The sequence below is a fragment of the Schistocerca gregaria genome, chromosome 2, assembly GCF_023897955.1.
Source record: "Schistocerca gregaria isolate iqSchGreg1 chromosome 2, iqSchGreg1.2, whole genome shotgun sequence".
In the NCBI taxonomy this organism is placed as follows: domain Eukaryota; kingdom Metazoa; phylum Arthropoda; class Insecta; order Orthoptera; family Acrididae; genus Schistocerca; species Schistocerca gregaria.
The window spans coordinates 539,851,218-539,869,760 of NC_064921.1; the positions used below are offsets into that span (position 1 = coordinate 539,851,218).

An 18,543-nucleotide genomic window follows, 5' to 3' on the forward strand; every position below is an offset into this window, starting at 1 on the left:
AGAGCATGATGGGAGTGGCAACTGGGTGGGGGTAAGGAGGAGGCTGGGGTGGGGAGGGATAATATGGTGGGGGTGGCAGACAGTAAAGTGCTGCAGTTTAGATGGACAGCAAGAGAGAAGGTGGTGGTGGTGGTGGTGGTGGTGGTGGTGGGAGGGGGGAGAGACAAATAAGAAATTAAAAGATTAAAAGACTGGGTGTGGCAGTGGCATGACGACTGTGTAGTGCTGGAATGGGAACAGGGAGGGGGCTGGATGGGTGAGGACAGTGATTAAGTCACTAATGTAGGTAGCGGCTAGGAGGGTTACAGGAATGTAGGATGTACTGCAGGGAAAGTCCCCACCTGTGCAAATCAGAAAAGCTGGTGTTGATGGAAAAGATTCATATGGCACAAATTGTGAAGCAGTCACTGAGATGAGGGATAACATGTTTGGAAGTGTGTTCAGCAACAGGGTGGTCCACATGTTTCTTGGTCACAGTTTGTCAGTGGCCATTCATGCGGCCAGACATTTTGTTGGTTGTCAGGTCTACACAGCACAGTGGTTGCAGCTTAGCTTGCAAATCACGTGATTGGTTTAACAGGTAGCCCTGCCTTTGATGGGATAGGTGATGTTAGCGAACGGACTGAAGTAGGTGGTGATAGGAGGATGTATGAGACAGGTCTTCCATCTAGGTCCATTACAGGAGTATGAGCCTTCAGGTAAGGGATTGGGAGAAGGGGTTGTATAAGGATGGACGAGTATATTAAGTAGGTTTGGTGGACAGCCGAATACCACTGTAGGAGGGGTGGGAGGGGAGTTGCGTTTGCTTGAGTGTGTGTGTGTGTGTGTGTGTGTGTGTGTCTACTGTTGACCAAGGCCTTAACAGTCGAAAGCTATAATTGTGTGAATCTTTTTGTTGTGTCTATCGCGACTCAGCATCTCTGCTATATGGTGAGTAGCAACTTTCCATCTCTAATATTGTTACATCCCATCCTGGATTTTCCATTGTTTGGTACATCAAACATAATGAGACTTAATGTCTACAGACAGTTATTGTACTGTACTATGTAACACTGAATTTGTTTTTAACCAAAACACATTTTCTTAATACTTGGAATCAAAATTCCAGTTTATAATCAAATTGTGCTGCTTTAAAAGAGATTTTGAATTTTTTTCCGATAGTGCTGTTTAATGCTATCTGTTGACATTGTCCTTTAAGTCTGGTCAAAACACTTATAAGTTGTTAGTTTTTAAAGGTAATAGGTAAATTTATATCTTTCATCATGAATACCTGAAGTACCATCACACCTACAGAGTACGTGTTTAGACACGGTTCCCCATCACATTTCTGTCTTTTGCGTGGTGCCACTGCCTATCCCATACTTTTATTAGTATACATTTTACTTATCTGGTATCCTTGAAATAATTTGTGGCTTCTTTTTGTGCCATGGCAGCACCCCCCACATTATGCGTGGGTCAGTAACGTCCACTCATCCAGGGAAAACCACTGGCAAAAACTGTAGACTACCTACTGCCCTTATGAAAGCAGGATTAGTTCTTTCATATTCTACCAACAGTGAATATGTAGGCTGCTGATCAAATGGATGGCTTCACATGCTACCTCCTCACGAGCTATGTTTGTTTGTTTCAGGACTTGTGCCATTCAGCACCACATTACCTGTTGAACCAGTGCCTGTCTCACTGGAAGTCTGTCATCTCTCAAAGTCAGTGTATTGAGAAGCTGACATTTCTTCTGATGGAGCTTTAAGGTATTTTGTGGAACATAATCTCCCTGTAGAGTAAAGCGATGAGATGCCTCATGTTCCATCTGTGGGACTGATAAATAGGGTGCTTCCAGGAGTTTAGCTAATTTAGTATTTTTGTTTTTGCACGATATTCTGTTGAATGACCCACCTGCCTCCTTTAGGTGGTGTAAGTTGTGCTGTTACGTGTACTTGGTGCCTGGTTTACAACCAGATTGCGAACAAACAGTGGCATGAGACCAATAGTAATTCACAGTATGACTAGTCCACGCAGCAAGTACACAAAACATAACTCACAGCACCTGAAGAAAACCATATGGTTGGTTGCCAAAATATTTTGCAAAAATAAAAATACAAACCTAACTGAATACGCTAAGAAACATGAGGTGTCACGTCTCACTGTTCCTCCTAACATACCGCAACTTTCCTGGAAAATAAACAATTTCCTGTAATCCCTTTTGCTGCTCTACATCCATGTTTGTCAGAGGATATGACAGAACACCACACAAAGAAAAAATAACAATCAGTTAACAACAGAAAGTTGGTCACAAGATGTAAGTCAACACAACTGCTCACATTTCCACAGAATTGAATGTTGTTGCTATTTACAAAGACAGATTTTTGTAATGGAGACAGTTATCACTTACGACTGCAAATCAGGTCAGTGTAATTCAGAGTTGCTGTACAGGAAATCCATTGAGGTAAATCAGACAACAAACTTATTGGTTTGGTTTCATGTGTGTATTCTGTAATACACACCTGTCTCCGATATGGAAATAAAATACACTAACTTTTTTAACTTAACTAATGGTAAAACTGAAACATAGCAAAATACTTTCCTTTCAAAAAGTTTAAAATTCCTTATTTTGACAACTTGCTTTCCTGACAGCTGAGTCTCCATAACAAGTCCTAAACAAACACACAAAACGATAAACACATTACGTAACTTTTCTAACGGAGAACTAAAAAAAGATTTATTATGACAAACTCATTTTCCAATATCAAACAATGGAAAATCCGGGATGGAATATAACAAAACGAGAGAAGGAAAGTTGCTACTCACCATATGGTGCTGAGTCACAATAGGCACAATAAAAAGATTCACACAGTCATAGCTTTCGGCCATTAAGGCCTCTGTCAGCAGTAGACACACACACTCACACAAACACAACTTGCACACACATCTGCAGTCTCAGAGAGCTGAAACTACACTGCGAGCAGCAGTACCAGGGCATGATGGTAGTGGCGACTAGGTGGGGGTAAGGAGGAGGCTGGGGCAGGGAGGGGGAAGGATAGTATTGTGGGAGTGGCGGACAATGAAGTGTTGCAGTTTAGATGGAGAGTAGGAGAGAAGGTGTGGGGGATAAGTAGCAGAAAGGAGAGAAATAAAAATACAAATAAAAATAATAAAAAATAAAAAAGTAAAAGAAATTAAAAGACTGAGTGTGGAGTGAAATGACGGCTGTGTAGTGCTGGAATGGGAACAGGGAGGGGGCTGGATGGGTGAGGACAGTGACTAACAAAGGTTGAGGCCAAGAGGGTTATGGGAATATAGGATGTATTGCTGGGAACGTTCCCATCTGCGCAATTTAGAAAAGCTGGTGTTGGTGGGAAGGATCCATATGGCACAGGCTGTGAAGCAGTCATTGAGATGAGGGGTATCATGTTTGGCAGCGTGTTCAGCTATAGGGTGGTCCACTTCTTTTTGGCCACAGTTTGTTGGTGGCCGTTCATGCGCACAGACAGCTTGTTGGTTGTCATGCCTACATCGAATGCAGCACAGTGGTTGCAGATTAGCTTGTATATCAGATGACTGGTATCACAGGTAGCCCTCCCTTTTATGTGATAGGTAATGCTACTGACTGGACTGGAGTAGGTTGTGGTAGGAGGATGTATGGGACAAGTCGTGCATCTAGGTCTATTACAGGGGTATGAGCCATGAGGTAAGGGATTGGGAGCAGGGGTTGTGTAAGGATGGATGAGTATATTGTGTAGGTTTGGTGGATGGTGGAATACTATGGTAGGAGGGGTGGGAAGGATAGTGAGGAGGACATTTCTCATTTCAGGGTAAGGTGAGAGGTAATCGAAAGCCTGGCAGAATGTAATTCAGTTGCTCCAGTCCTAGATGGTACCGAGTTATGAGGGGAATGCTCCCCTGTGGCTGAACTGTGCTACTTTGGGAGGTGGTAGGAGACTGGAAAGATAAGGAACAGGAGATTTGTTTTTGTACAAGAATGGGAGGACAATTAAAATCAGTGAAGGCTTCAGTGAGACCCTCGGTATATTTAGAGAGGGACTGCTCATCACTGCAGATGCGACAAACACGGGTGTCTAGGCTGTACGGAAGGGACTTCTTGGTATGAAATGGGTGGCAGCTGTCGAAGTGGAGGTGTTGCTGGTGGTTAATAGGTTTGATATGGACGGAGGCACCGATGTAGCCACCTCTGAGGCGAAGGTCAGCATCTAAGAAGGTGGCTTGTTGGGTTGAGTAGAACCAGGTGAAATAAATGGGGGAGAAGTTATTGAGGCTCTGGAGGAGGTGTCCTCACCTTCAATTCAGATAGCAAAGATGTCATCAATGAATCTGAACCAGGTGAGGGGTTTAGTATTCTGGATTTTTATGAAGGATTCCTCTAGATGCCCTGTGAATAGGTTAGCATAGAATGGTGCCATGTAAATTAGTTTGTAGGTAATGTCTTCAAAGGAGGAGCGATTGTGGGTGAGAATATAGTTGGTCGTGGAGACTAGGAATGATGTTGTTGGTTTGGAATCCATAGGGCATCTGGAAAGGTAGTGTTCGATGCAGTAAGGCCATGGGCATTAGGAATATTAGTGTACTGGGAGGTGGCATCAATAGTGATGAGCAGTGCACCAAATGGTAAAGGGAGAGGAACTGTGGAGAGCCGGTCGAGGAAATGGTTGGTATCCTTTATATAGAAGGATAGGTTCCAGGTAATAGGTTGAACGTGTTGGTCTACGAGAGCAGAGAGTCTCTCATTTTCCAATATCTCACCTGTGTTCCTTCATCTAGGAAAGCCCCAGCACGAACTGTTGCCAGGAACGCATCATGTGCTCTAATGACATCATCCAAGCCTTCTGCTTGCTGGACTTCTTTGTTGAATGCCTCCCAGGAGCATTCCAGCACCTCAAATAATGTGTAGTACTGCACTTGATGTACAAAGTGCACCATTTCAGAGATAAGGAGATGTAATCTCTGCAATAAAGGCTTCATTCCAGGCAGACATCTCATCTGCTTAGCAGCTGTTAGCTGTCGCTTGACAGCCAGACTTAGCACAAATTCCATTCGCTTTGCTCGCCAAAGAGCATTGAACAGCATCAAGTAGGAAGACATGTTCATAGCAAAAACCTGTTGAGGAAAGACATTATCATTTACTAGTATTGAAAAGATGTCCACCTTTCAAAGTATTTTTGTTTTAACTGTCATTCATTACATACAATTTAAATAAAACTGATGCATTATTTCATATTTTCATACTGTCAAGATATTAATGTTGTGTTAGAATAACTTACAGAAGATTGGAGGACTAAAAAATAAAGTTAACAAACTACTTATCTGTTTAGATTATCTAGATTTCTAGAATGAAGTCTATGTATTATGTCTGTCTGTGCATCTTGTAAATACAGAGAATCACATGTTAAACATAGAGGACCATAACTTAGCACCCCATTTCTGCAGAGAAAATTTTTCAATCTAATCTCCTCTAATATCAATACATTTCACCCAGCAGTATTCCATTGCAATTATCACCTCTCAGTAGTGTTATCCGAAAGTGCTGCAAAGTACCCTTACCCTTCTACAGCCGCAATGGCTTCTGGACTGGATGAAAAGTGTTGATCAGTGAGGAATTTCTTACGTTCTGAGAATAGGTGGAAGCCCGAGGAAGCTAAATCTGAGGAATAAAATGAATTAACTTCATAGTGCAAATTCTTCAGTTTCTCCAATGCCACAACACTTTTGTGATCATGTGCCTTATCCTGATGGATAATACCGAGTGTTTTCATGAATCCTCACATACAGTCTAGATATAAGGTGATTTATAATAGTACTCTCCAGCTATGGTATTATATTTTTCAAGACAGTCAATCTACAAAATTCCTGTTGCACCCCCAAAACATTTTTGCCATGGTCTTTCCCACTGAAGATAAAATCCTTTTGTTCTTTGGAGCTGAAGAACCGGATTCTATCCACTGCATAGACCACTGTTTCAGTTTAGGTGCATAGTGATGAATTTATTTTTCATTTACTATCATGTTCTTAAAATGTACCATGCACTTTTCGGAAAATGTCACGCAAATGTGTTTGTGATCCACTGCGAGCAGATGCAACATCCATCTTGATCAAAGCTTTTTCCATGATGCAAGATGTAACCAACATTTCCTTGGTATTGCTAAAGCATTAGCAATGTCACACACCTTTACATACAGATCTTCCAAAATAATATCATGCACTTTGTCGGTGATTTCCAGTGTGCTTGCACCTCTTTGGATGTCCTTGGCATAGAGCATCTTGGATGCTTTCACGGCCACATTTAAACTCTGCCACCTATGCTTTCGTGGTGGAAATCGCTGCCTATTTTTTCATGGTGGAAATTGAAGACGAAGAGCTCCCATACACATTTACAAGCCACAAATGTTTGGTTGATGTTAAATCTTCTTTTAGAAAGAATTTAATCACAGATGATAGTCCATTTTTTTACATTTTTTAGGACCACACACCACAATTGCCTCAAAAGACTGCCTACAGTCAACTGTTGCCTTGAGTGACTTGCAATTTTACTTGCCATCTACTAACAAACATATCAACATAACAGGGGGCAAAATAAAAAAAATAATAAAAAAAATAAAAAAATAAGAATAAGAATAAAAACAATATCAAGTGAGAAGTACTGCGATCTTTGAGTGAGGGTGAGAACTTTTCAGACAGCCCTCATACACCTGCTCTCAATGTCTTGCCATAAGGGTCATATGCTTGTGGAAGATCCAGGTGAAACACTTGGACAACACAATATCGTGCTACATTTCCGTCAAAACTTGTCCTCCTCTATCAGAGGCAGGGCAACGTGTAACCCCTGTCATGTCAATATCATATACGAGATATGCTGTAAATGGTTCAAATGGCTCTGAGCACTACGGGACTGAACATCTGAGGTCATCTCCCCCCCCCCCCCCCCCCCCCCCGAACTACCATAGTGGTTGCGCGGTTCCAGACTGAAGTGCCTAGGACCGCTCGGCCACAGCGGCCTGCAGATATTCTGTAACTTCCACAAAATATTTTATTTAGGAATGACCAGAAACCTGATATCAACACGGACGAATCAGCACCACCAAACTGTGGCCACAAGCAGAGTTCACCATCCTGCGGCAAAACATTTTGCAGATTTATCAATTTCAAAAGTTGTTTCATAGCCTGTATGGTCTGGGTCCTTGCCCCAAACATCAATTTTTCTGAATTACATAGTGGAGGCTAACCTTGGGTCACATCCTTTGAGCCTATAATCCTTCCAGCCTCATCTCTGCTAGCCCATGCCCACAACTTTACTCATCCTACACTTACATCATCTTCTTCTGTTCTATGTCCTCCACCTCCATAATCCATTCCTCCATGTAACTATGCACTGCATACAACTCCACCCCCAAATGACCAAAATAAGCCCATTGGTGTGGCATTCCAATTATGTTAATCTGCTGCCTGTCCCTCCTGACTATCAGTCACTCTTCTCCAACCCTCTCTCCCCCTACTCACCTTATTTCTCTCCTTACTCACTCTACACAAAACAAACCCTAACTCCGGTAGATCTGCAATGCTGGTACGAAGTAACAAGTCGTGACATGGTAACCATCCGACTCTCTAGCTCTGAAGAATAATCCGTCCAGGAACTAGCAATATTTTCCATCTAGTTTTATGCTTTTTGACAACTCAACACATCAAAAATTTACTTGCTTAAATCCACATCTCTCACGAAATTGAAGATAAGTTAGTTAACTAAATTGCCCCCCCCCCCCCCCCCCCACTTAATGCAATGTATTCCATCACATACACAATACATACATAGTACTAAGGTTGTCCATAACAAAAGAGGTTCCCAATTATTTTTCACAATGAAAAACAAGTTTATTGGCAATAGATAATACATGTGTGGAACACTACACTCAAACTTTTACCTATTTGTCAATACAATCACAGCTGAGATCAATGCATTTTCGCATGTGGTGTACCATTTTCTGTATGTCTGCATCATACAACTCTCCTGCCATGCCACAAAGGTAGTGTAAAACCTCTTCTTTCAGCTCCTCTCTTGCAGACACTTTGTGAAACTGGAGTGCATCATGTACAATGTGGTGTGCTGAGCCATGACTAATCTGTAAACATGCGGCAATGTCATTCAGTGTCACTCGGCGGTTTTCCTTCACTATGGCTTCAACTGCTGCAATGTTGTGTGGAGTCACAACTCGTTGTGCCTGACCTGGACGAGGAGCATCTTCCACTGAAGTCACACCATTTGTGAACTTCCTACTTCATTCGTAGACTCGCTGCTGTGACAAATGTGCATCAGCCTTACTGAACCTTCATTCGTTGATGAATTTCAATAGGTTTCATACCTTCACTACACAAAAACTGAATAACAGAATGCTGTTCTTCCCCCTGCAAGTCGCAAGTGGGGCGGCCATCTTTATACGGATACTGTGACGGTATGTGTGCATCTGCACTATGTTGCCAGCTACAGGCCATTCTGCACGCTGTCTGTATCACACTTACTAACTTACAGGGTAACGGCGTGAAATTTTGATTTGTTATTAAAAATTTAAGATTTTCATTTGACACATTCTTGTACAAAGGAATATTTTAACACATCATTGTTTTGACACAATAAAGGTTTAATTTTTAGGGTTCTGTACAAACTGAACCCTTATAGGAACATTTTGTTGTCTGACTGTTAAGACCCCTTTTTCTCAGGAGCAGGTAGAAGCATAAAGTTGAAATTTATGTCAAATACTAATACCTGAGGTCCCTTGGTGGTGTAAATAATTTAAGCTTTTAAGTCAACGCAATCAAAATATATGGTCATATATTTCAGACAATTTGACACTCACAAACTCATTCATCGCAACCTACAGATGGAACTGTTGTTAGACATTCAGGCCTGGTTGTCTAGCAGTAATGCACATATCTGGAAACCAAGAGGTTGTGGATTCTCTAATCAGACCGCAGATTTTTCAGTCTTTGTTTTAACCTAGCCTTTGTCTCTCAAAGACATGTGGAGTCACCGGAAACAACACTTGGTTAGGTTAGGGACACACAAGTCAGCAAAGTGACAACCAGGGTATGGAACCACACGAAATTATTATTGTTAATTAAGTTTGTGCTGAACACTCAGACTGTGAGTCCTACTCACAATATACCTAGAGTAAGCATTTAAAGCTGGTTCTTGAAAATTTGTTAATAGACTTTCTCGCGATAGTTTATGTCTTTCCTCAAGAATCTTCCAGTACAGTTCCTTCACTATCTCTGTGACACCTTCCCATGGGTTAACAAACCTGACCATTCGAGTTGTCCTTTGCTGAAGATGTTCAATATACCCTATTAGTCCTATTTGGGGGTACCACAAACTCTAGCAGCAGAACCACTCACACAAGTAATTTGTAAGCAATCTCCTTTGTGGGCTGCATTTCTCCGCTATTCTACTAATAAACTGAAGTCTACCACATGCTTTGCCCATGACTGACCCTACGTGATCATTAAATTTCATATTTCTACAAAAATTTACACTTAGAAATTTGTATGAGTTGGTTGATTCCAACAGTGACTCACTGATATCATAGTCATAAGATACTATGCTTCTTCATTTTCTGAAGTGAAAAATTTTATATTTCTGAACATTGAAAGCAAGTTGCTAATCTTTGCACCACTTTGCAATCTTATCAAGATCTGAAAATATTTATGCACTTTCTTCCAGATAGTACTTCATTATGGATAACTGCATCACCTGCAAAAAGCCTGATGTTACTATGAGGGCGGATCAAATATAAATGGGATTTTATTTTTTATTTAATTTCATTTATTGAAAAACTCAAGGCAATTGTAATTTATTTTTCCACATAGTTTCCTGCCTTGGAAATGCATTTGACCTAGCGTATGGGCAGCTTTTTGATACCCTCATTATAAAAAGAACTGGGTCGTGTCACCAGCAAGTTGTGTACGAAGTCTTTGACACTCTTGTCATCTACAAATCGTCGCCCTCATAGAGCTTCTTTAAGTGGTCCGAATAAATAGGAATCGAGGGCGACACATCCAGGCTGTAAGGAGAATAATCAAGTGCAGTCCAGTTCATTTCCTGTAGCTTGGAGACAGTTAGAGCTGCAGTATGGGGTTGCACATTGCCATGGACTTTCTGTGCAATTTCTGATACTCTCGCCTGTTGATCATCGCCAATAATGTCTTTAATCGCACAAATGTTTATGTCTGTAATGCTGGTCCGAGGACAGCGATCGTGTTGCTGATTTTCCACATGTTCTTGTCCTTCCTTGAACTTTTTATGCCAAGCAAACACACGTGTCCTTGATAATGTTTTATCACCAAAATGTGCAGTCAATCTTTGGCAAATTTCCGCTGCTGTAACTCCTTCATGAGCAAGAAATTTGATAATTATGTGTCGTGCAATGGAGGAGTGCACCTGTTGCTCAGACATCATGAGTGTAACTGATGAAATGGCAGGAAATATCTAACAGCACATTCTCCTCACTTCCAACAGTCCTGCCTAAGCATAGCAGAGGCGCGGGGCAGTCCTACCAACTGTTGATGTTCAGGAACAAAAATCCCGTTTATATTTGATCCCCCCCCCTCATATTAATATTATCTGCAAGGTCATTAATATACAAAAGGAACAGCAAGGGTCCCAACACACTTCCCTGGGATACACCTGAAGTTACTTCTACATCTGATGACTCTCCATCCAAGATAACATGCTGCGTCCTTCCCACCAAAAAGTCCTTAATCCAATCACAGTACTTTTGACAATACGCGTAACTGAGGTACTGAGTCAAATGTTATTCCAAAATCAAGAAATACCTCATCTACCTGTCTGCCTTTATGCAGAGCTTTCAGAATGTCACGTGAGAAAAGCGCAAGTGGATTCACACGAATGATGTTTTCATAATCATTGCTGGCAGGCATTGAGGATATCATTTTGTTCAAGTTATCTCATTACATCTGGACTCAGTGATTCCATTGGGCTCTGGAGCCTTTTTCAATTTTAATAATTTCAGCTGTTTCTCAACACCACTAACACTAGTTTTTATTTCATTCACTTTTTCAGAGGCATGAGGATTAAATTGGGGCAATTCTCCTCGGTTTTCTTAATTAAAGGGAAATTTGAAAACAAAGTTAGATGTTTCAGCTTTTGCTTTTCTATCCTCAATTTCTGTCTCATTTGCTAGGAACTGGACACTAACACTGGTCAATATTTTGCTATGGTAGTCTCTTACGGCATCATGCACTGCTGTCTTGACAGCCAAAAGTGTTTCATCCACCATCTCTCTATCTATAGCCCTACACTTTGTTTTACACCTATTATGAAGTAATTTCTCTTCCTTAGAAATTTCTTTACAGGGGTTGCATGCCATAGAGATTCCTTCCCATTATGGACTGTTCTGCTGAGCAAAGATTCCAAGACTTAACAAGCGGGAAAGCGCCGGCAGACAGGCACATGAACAAAACACACAAACACACACACAGAATTGCTAGCTTTCGCAACCGATGGTTGCTTCTTCAGGAAGGAGAGGGAAAGACGAAAGGATGTGGGTTTTAAGGGAGAGGGTAAGGAGTCATTCCAATCCCGGGAGCGGAAAGACTTCCCTTGGGGGAAAAAAAGGACAGATGTACACTCGCGCGCGCACACACACACACACACATATCCATCCGCACATACACAGACACAAGCAGACATATTTAAAGGCAAAGAGTAAGGGCAGAGATGTCAGTCGAGGCGGAAGTACAGAGGCAAAGAAGTTGTTGAAAGACAGGTGAGGTATGAGCGGCGGCAACTTGAAATTAGCAGAGGTTGAGGTCTGGCGGATATCGAGAAGAGAGGATATACTGAAGGGCGAGTTCCCATCTCCGGAGTTCAGATAGGTTGGTGTTGGTGGGAAGTATCCAGATAACTCGGACGGTGTAACACTGTGCCAAGATGTGCTGGCCGTGCATCAAGGCATGTTTAGCCACAGGGTGATCCTCATTACCAACAAACACTGTCTGCCTGTGTCCATTCATGCGAATGGACAGTTTGTTGCTGGTCATTCCCACATAGAAAGCGTCACAGTGCAGGCAGGTCAGTTGGTAAATCACGTGGGTGCTTTCACACGTGGCTCTGCCTTTGATCGTGTACACCTTCCGGGTTACAGGACTGGAGTAGGTGGTGGTGGGAGGGTGCATAGGACAGGTTTTACACCGGGGGCGGTTGCAAGGGTAGGAGCCAGAGGGTAGGGAAGGTGGTTTGGGGATTTCATAGGGATGAACCAAGAGGTTACGAAGGTTAGGTGGACGGCGGAAAGACATTCTTGGTGGAGTGGGGAGGATTTCATGAAGGATTGATCTCATTTCGGGGCAGGATTTTAGGAAGTCGTATCCCTGCTGGAGAGCCACATTCAAGGTCTGATCCAGTCCCGGGAAGTATTCTGTCACAAGTGGGGCACTTTTGGGGTTCTTCTGTGAGAGGTTCTGGGTTTGTGGGGATGAGGAAGTGGCTCTGGTTATCTGCTTCTGTACCAGGTTGGGAGGGTAGTTGCGGGATGCGAAAGCTGTTTTCAGGTTGTTGGTGTAATGGTCGAGGGATTCAGGACTGGAGCAGATTCGTTTGCCACGAAGGCCTAGGCTGTAGGGAAGGGACCGTTTGATATGGAATGGGTGGCAGCTGTCATAATGGAGGTACTGTTGCTTGTTGTTGGGTTTGATGTGGACGGATGTGTGCAGCTGGCCATTGGACAGATGGAGGTCAACGTCTAGGAAAGTGGCATGGGATTTGGAGTAGGACCAGGTGAATCTGATGGAACCAAAGGAGTTGAGGTTGGAGAGGAAATTCTGGAGTTGTTCTTCACTGTGAGTCCAGATCATGAAGATGTCATCAATAAATCTGTACCAAACTTTGGGTTGGCAGGCTTGGGTAACCAAGAAGGCTTCCTCTAAGCGACCCATAAATAGGTTGGCATACGAGGGGGCCATCCTGGTACCCATGGCTGTTCCCTTTAATTGTTGGTATGTCTGGCCTTCAAAAGTGAAGAAGTTGTGGGTCAGGATGAAGCTGGCTAAGATGCCGAGGAAAGAGGTTTTAGGTAGGGTGGCAGGTGATCGGCGTGAAAGGAAGTGCTCCATTGCAGCGAGGCCCTGGACGTGCGGGATATTCGTGTATAGGGAAGTGGCATCAATGGTTACAAGGATGGTTTCCGGGGGTAACAGACTGGGTACGGATTCCAGGCGTTCGAGAAAGTGGTTGGTGTCTTTGATGAAGGATGGGAGACTGCTTGTAATGGGTTGAAGGTGTTGATCTACGTAGGCAGAGATACGTTCTGTGGGGGCTTGGTAACCAGCTACAATGGGACGGCCAGGATGTTTGGGTTTGTGAATTTTAGGAAGTAGGTAGAAGGTAGGAGTGCGAGGTGTCGGTGGGGTGAGGAGTTTGATGGAGTCAGGTGAAAGGTTTTGTAGGGGGCCTAAGGTTCTGAGGATTCCTTGAAGCTCCGCCTGGACCTCAGGAATGGGATTACCTTGGCAAACTTTGTATGTAGAGTTGTCTGAAAGCTGACGCAGTCCCTCAGCCACATACTCCCGATGATCAAGTACCACGGTCGTGGAACCCTAGTCAGCCGGAAGAATGATGATGGATCGGTCTGCTTTCAGATCACGGATAGCCTGGGCTTCGGCTGTGGTGATGTTGGGAGTAGGATTAAGGTTTTTCAAGAATGATTGAGAGGCAAGGCTGGAAGTGAGAAATTCCTGGAAGGTTTGGAATACGAGGGGGCCATCCTTCCAGGAATTTCTCACTTCCAGCCTTGCCTCTCAATCATTCTTGAAAAACCTTAATCCTACTCCCAACATCACCACAGCCGAAGCCCAGGCTATCCGTGATCTGAAAGCAGACCGATCCATCATCATTCTTCCGGCTGACTAGGGTTCCACGACCGTGGTACTTGATCATCGGGAGTATGTGGCTGAGGGACTGCGTCAGCTTTCAGACAACTCTATACATACAAAGTTTGCCAAGGTAATCCCATTCCTGAGGTCCAGGCGGAGCTTCAAGGAATCCTCAGAACCTTAGGCCCCCTACAAAACCTTTCACCTGACTCCATCAAACTCCTCACCCCACCGACACCTCGCACTCCTACCTTCTACCTACTTCCTAAAATTCACAAACCCAAACATCCTGGCCATCCCATTGTAGCTGGTTACCAAGCCCCCACAGAACGTATCTCTGCCTACGTAGATCAACACCTTCAACCCATTACAAGCAGTCTCCCATCCTTCATCAAAGACACCAACCACTTTCTCGAACGCCTGGAATCCGTACCCAGTCTGTTACCCCCGGAAACCATCCTTGTAACCATTGATGCCACTTCCCTATACACGAATATCCCGCACGTCCAGGGCCTCGCTGCAATGGAGCACTTCCTTTCACGCCGATCACCTGCCACCCTACCTAAAACCTCTTTCCTCGGCACCTTAGCCAGCTTCATCCTGACCCACAACTTCTTCACTTTTGAAGGCCAGACATACCAACAATTAAAGGGAACAGCCATGGGTACCAAGATGGCCCCCTCGTATGCCAACCTATTTATGGGTCGCTTAGAGGAAGCCTTCTTGGTTACCCAAGCCTGCCAACCCAAAGTTTGGTACAGATTTATTGATGACATCTTCATGATCTGGACTCACAGTGAAGAACAACTCCAGAATTTCCTCTCCAACCTCAACTCCTTTGGTTCCATCAGATTCACCTGGTCCTACTCCAAATCCCATGCCACTTTCCTAGACGTTGACCTCCATCTGTCCAATGGCCAGCTGCACACATCCGTCCACATCAAACCCAACAACAAGCAACAGTACCTCCATTATGACAGCTGCCACCCATTCCATATCAAACAGTCCCTTCCCTACAGCCTAGGCCTTCGTGGCAAACGAATCTGCTCCAGTCCTGAATCCCTCGACCATTACACCAACAACCTGAAAACAGCTTTCGCATCCCGCAACTACCCTCCCAACCTGGTACAGAAGCAGATAACCAGAGCCACTTCCTCATCCCCTCAAACCCAGAACTTCTCACAGAAGAACCCCAAAAGTGCCCCACTTGTGACAGAATACTTCCCGGGACTGGATCAGACCTTGAATGTGGCTCTCCAGCAGGGATACGACTTCCTAAAATCCTGCCCCGAAATGAGATCAATCCTTCATGAAATCCTCCCCACTCCACCAAGAATGTCTTTCCGCCGTCCACCTAACCTTCGTAACCTCTTGGTTCATCCCTATGAAATCCCCAAACCACCTTCCCTACCCTCTGGCTCCTACCCTTGCAACCGCCCCCGGTGTAAAACCTGTCCTATGCACCCTCCCACCACCACCTACTCCAGTCCTGTAACCCGGAAGGTGTACACGATCAAAGGCAGAGCCACGTGTGAAAGCACCCACGTGATTTACCAACTGACCTGCCTGCACTGTGACGCTTTCTATGTGGGAATGACCAGCAACAAACTGTCCATTCGCATGAATGGACACAGGCAGACAGTGTTTGTTGGTAATGAGGATCACCCTGTGGCTAAACATGCCTTGATGCACGGCCAGCACATCTTGGCACAGTGTTACACCGTCCGAGTTATCTGGATACTTCCCACCAACACCAACCTATCTGAACTCCGGAGATGGGAACTCGCCCTTCAGTATATCCTCTCTTCTCGATATCCGCCAGACCTCAACCTCCGCTAATTTCAAGTTGCCGCCGCTCATACCTCACCTGTCTTTCAACAACTTCTTTGCCTCTGTACTTCCGCCTCGACTGACATCTCTGCCCTTACTCTTTGCCTTTAAATATGTCTGCTTGTGTCTGTGTATGTGCGGATGGATATGTGTGTGTGTGTGTGTGCGCGCGCGAGTGTACATCTGTCCTTTTTTTCCCCCAAGGGAAGTCTTTCCGCTCCCGGGATTGGAATGACTCCTTACCCTCTCCCTTAAAACCCACATCCTTTCGTCTTTCCCTCTCCTTCCTGAAGAAGCAACCATCGGTTGCGAAAGCTAGCAATTCTGTGTGTGTGTTTGTGTGTTTTCTTCATGTGCCTTTCTGCCGGCGCTTTCCCGCTTGGAATCTTTGTTTTTAATATATTTTTCCCATGTGGAAGTTTCTTTCTATATATATATATACAGTGGAAGCTCAACTATTCTTTTAGAACGAGCTATAGTTCCTCTTCAAGTTCCTGCCTTGTAATGAAAGTTTCAAGTTCCTCAGTGAGATATAACACTACTAATTTTTTCATCTATTTTACTGAACATATATATCTTTCTGCTTGTTTTAGTTGTCTTTTGTACTTAGGTAATCACTGTTGCCACAACCCTATCATGGTCAGTCATACTGGTTTCGATGTGTACATCTTCATCTTCAAAGAGATCAGTTCTATTTGTTGCCACTAGATCCAATATATTTCCATCATGAGTGGAGCTTCTAACTACCTGTTCTAGGTACTTTTCCAGAGAAGGGATTTAGTAATGTTTCACAGCACGTGTTATCATGGCCACCACTAACAAAACTGTAATTTTCAAATTAATTGATGGATGCTTTAAGTCTCTACCAATGTTTACAGTAAGACTGGGCAGCTTACATTCAAATGTACTAAGGTTCTCTCTGAAGTTTTTGGTTAAATCAGGAGGTGAGTCGGTTGGGCGACAGAAGGATCCAATCATCATTTTATGCCTGTCCCTGACACTGAGTCTTGCCCAAACAATCTCATATGCAGTTTCAATTTCTATCTCGATCGATATGAGTTTGTCTACTGCAACAAATACACCACCTCCATTTCCCGTTTGCCTATCCTTTCAATATACACTTAAATTTCCCCCAAAAATCTCGATGCTATCAACTCCAGGTTTCAACCAGCTTCTGTACCTTGTATTATGTGAGCTTCACTGCTTCTCAAATGCATTTCAAACTCTGGCATTCTGTTGCGTATGCTTGAACAGGTTACCATTACGGTCTTAATATTCCCACCTGTGTGAGACATTTCTTTCGCTTTTACACTGATACTGATCCATTCTGGGAACAATGGTACACACTGTGAGTTTAGTTGAAACTCCATGTGCAAGGCTGGTTTTCTCAATCTTCTCTGCCAGTATCTGAAATGACCTAAGTATGACCTTGGATACTAAACGCCAAGCATAACTTGTTCCAACGTGTGCCACAATCTGCAGTTGGTTGCACCGTGTTTTGTTAATGGCTGTTGGTGTAGCCTCTTCAACATGTTGGATGAGGTCCCCACACATACACACTGAGTGCACATGGTGTCCTTTCCTGTTTCTTGCTACCATTTCCCTAAGGCATTCCATCAATTGTCGTACGTTTGAACTGACGTTAATTAATAGACCCCTATTGTGTTTGCCTCCTCTTGACTCTGGATGCAACAGGTTTTCCCAAAACAGGTCAAGTGAGAGACAGTACCTCAAAGCTGTTGGTTAGGGGGTTCGGTACAAAACCCTGAGCCCTCCCTGATCTCCTTCCTGTACAGAACGCCTTGATCTACTGTTGATGCGCCACTCGCAGTCAGGTGGACGTGTAATGACAGATCCTTTATTTTCTGCAGAGGAGACAGGTACTTGAAGTATCTCTGGTACCAGTATCACAGGTGCACAACTCTGCTGAGTTTTCCTAACACAGCGATTCGCAGCAGTTGCCAATTGTTTGACAGTAGTCAGGACAATTTCAACTGCTTATGAGCATCTTTGTAGTCAATTCTTTGATTTCTATGTGTAAAGATAGATTTTTTTGTGTTGTTTGCATTTTGAAGTTTTGTTGTGAGAATGTGCCGTTTTGCCAGTACACATAATACATAGGATGCTATAAGCAATTACAGAAATCATTATCACCATAACATCACAACTAATTAGTTTAGGGCTAACTGTAACCAGTTAGAACCAATGGAAGTTATAAAGCAATTCTATACCAGTTGATGGATCATTTGAATTGTCATGATCAAAATACCAAATGATGCACTGAATATCTGTGAAGATTCCATGAGTACTATCAACTCACAGTCTCTAATGTCCAAACGTCGTGCACTGCTATTTGTAACTTTAAAATCAAATTAATTTGGATGCAAACTGCAAAAAGGCCATACAACTTTTATATCTAGACTACATATTATAAAAAGAAGATATACAACCCATAGACGTCTTTATCCAGGACATTAAAAACTTTCAAATTCTCTTTAAACATGTTATGTATGTTACGTGTGTATGTTATGTATATATGTTTCTTGGTAAGATAAACGACGACATGAAAACCCTTAAATAAGTGTCTAAAGCTGTACTGCCAACTACATTATACGGGAAGGGAGGCCACAGTCATAGTTTGATGAATTGCGGTATAAGGAAGCGTTCAAGGAGCTGAACCTTCCGTTGATTACCGTATTTACTCGAATCTAAGCCGCACTCGAATCTAAGACGCACCTGAAAAATGAGACTCGAAATAAAGGAGAAAAAAAAATTTCCCAAATCTAAGCAGCACCTGAAATTTGAGACTAGAAATTCAAGGGGAGA

General features: G+C 43.3%; 1 protein-coding gene across 14 annotated transcripts in view; it reads right to left on the reverse strand.

Moving 5' to 3' along the window:
* LOC126331098 (gamma-tubulin complex component 3-like) overlaps nt 1-18,543 on the reverse strand; it is a 271,857-nt gene that overhangs the window by 78,516 nt on the left and 174,798 nt on the right. For all 14 annotated transcript variants that reach the window (XR_007563253.1, XR_007563254.1, XM_049996444.1 and 11 more), the window contains one exon: nt 4,756-5,109. Coding sequence is in view for 12 of the 14 variants with exons in the window: in XM_049996444.1 (XP_049852401.1) it covers nt 4,756-5,109 (354 nt within the window). In the remaining 2 variants the exon portion in view is untranslated. The remainder of the gene's footprint in view (nt 1-4,755; nt 5,110-18,543) is intronic.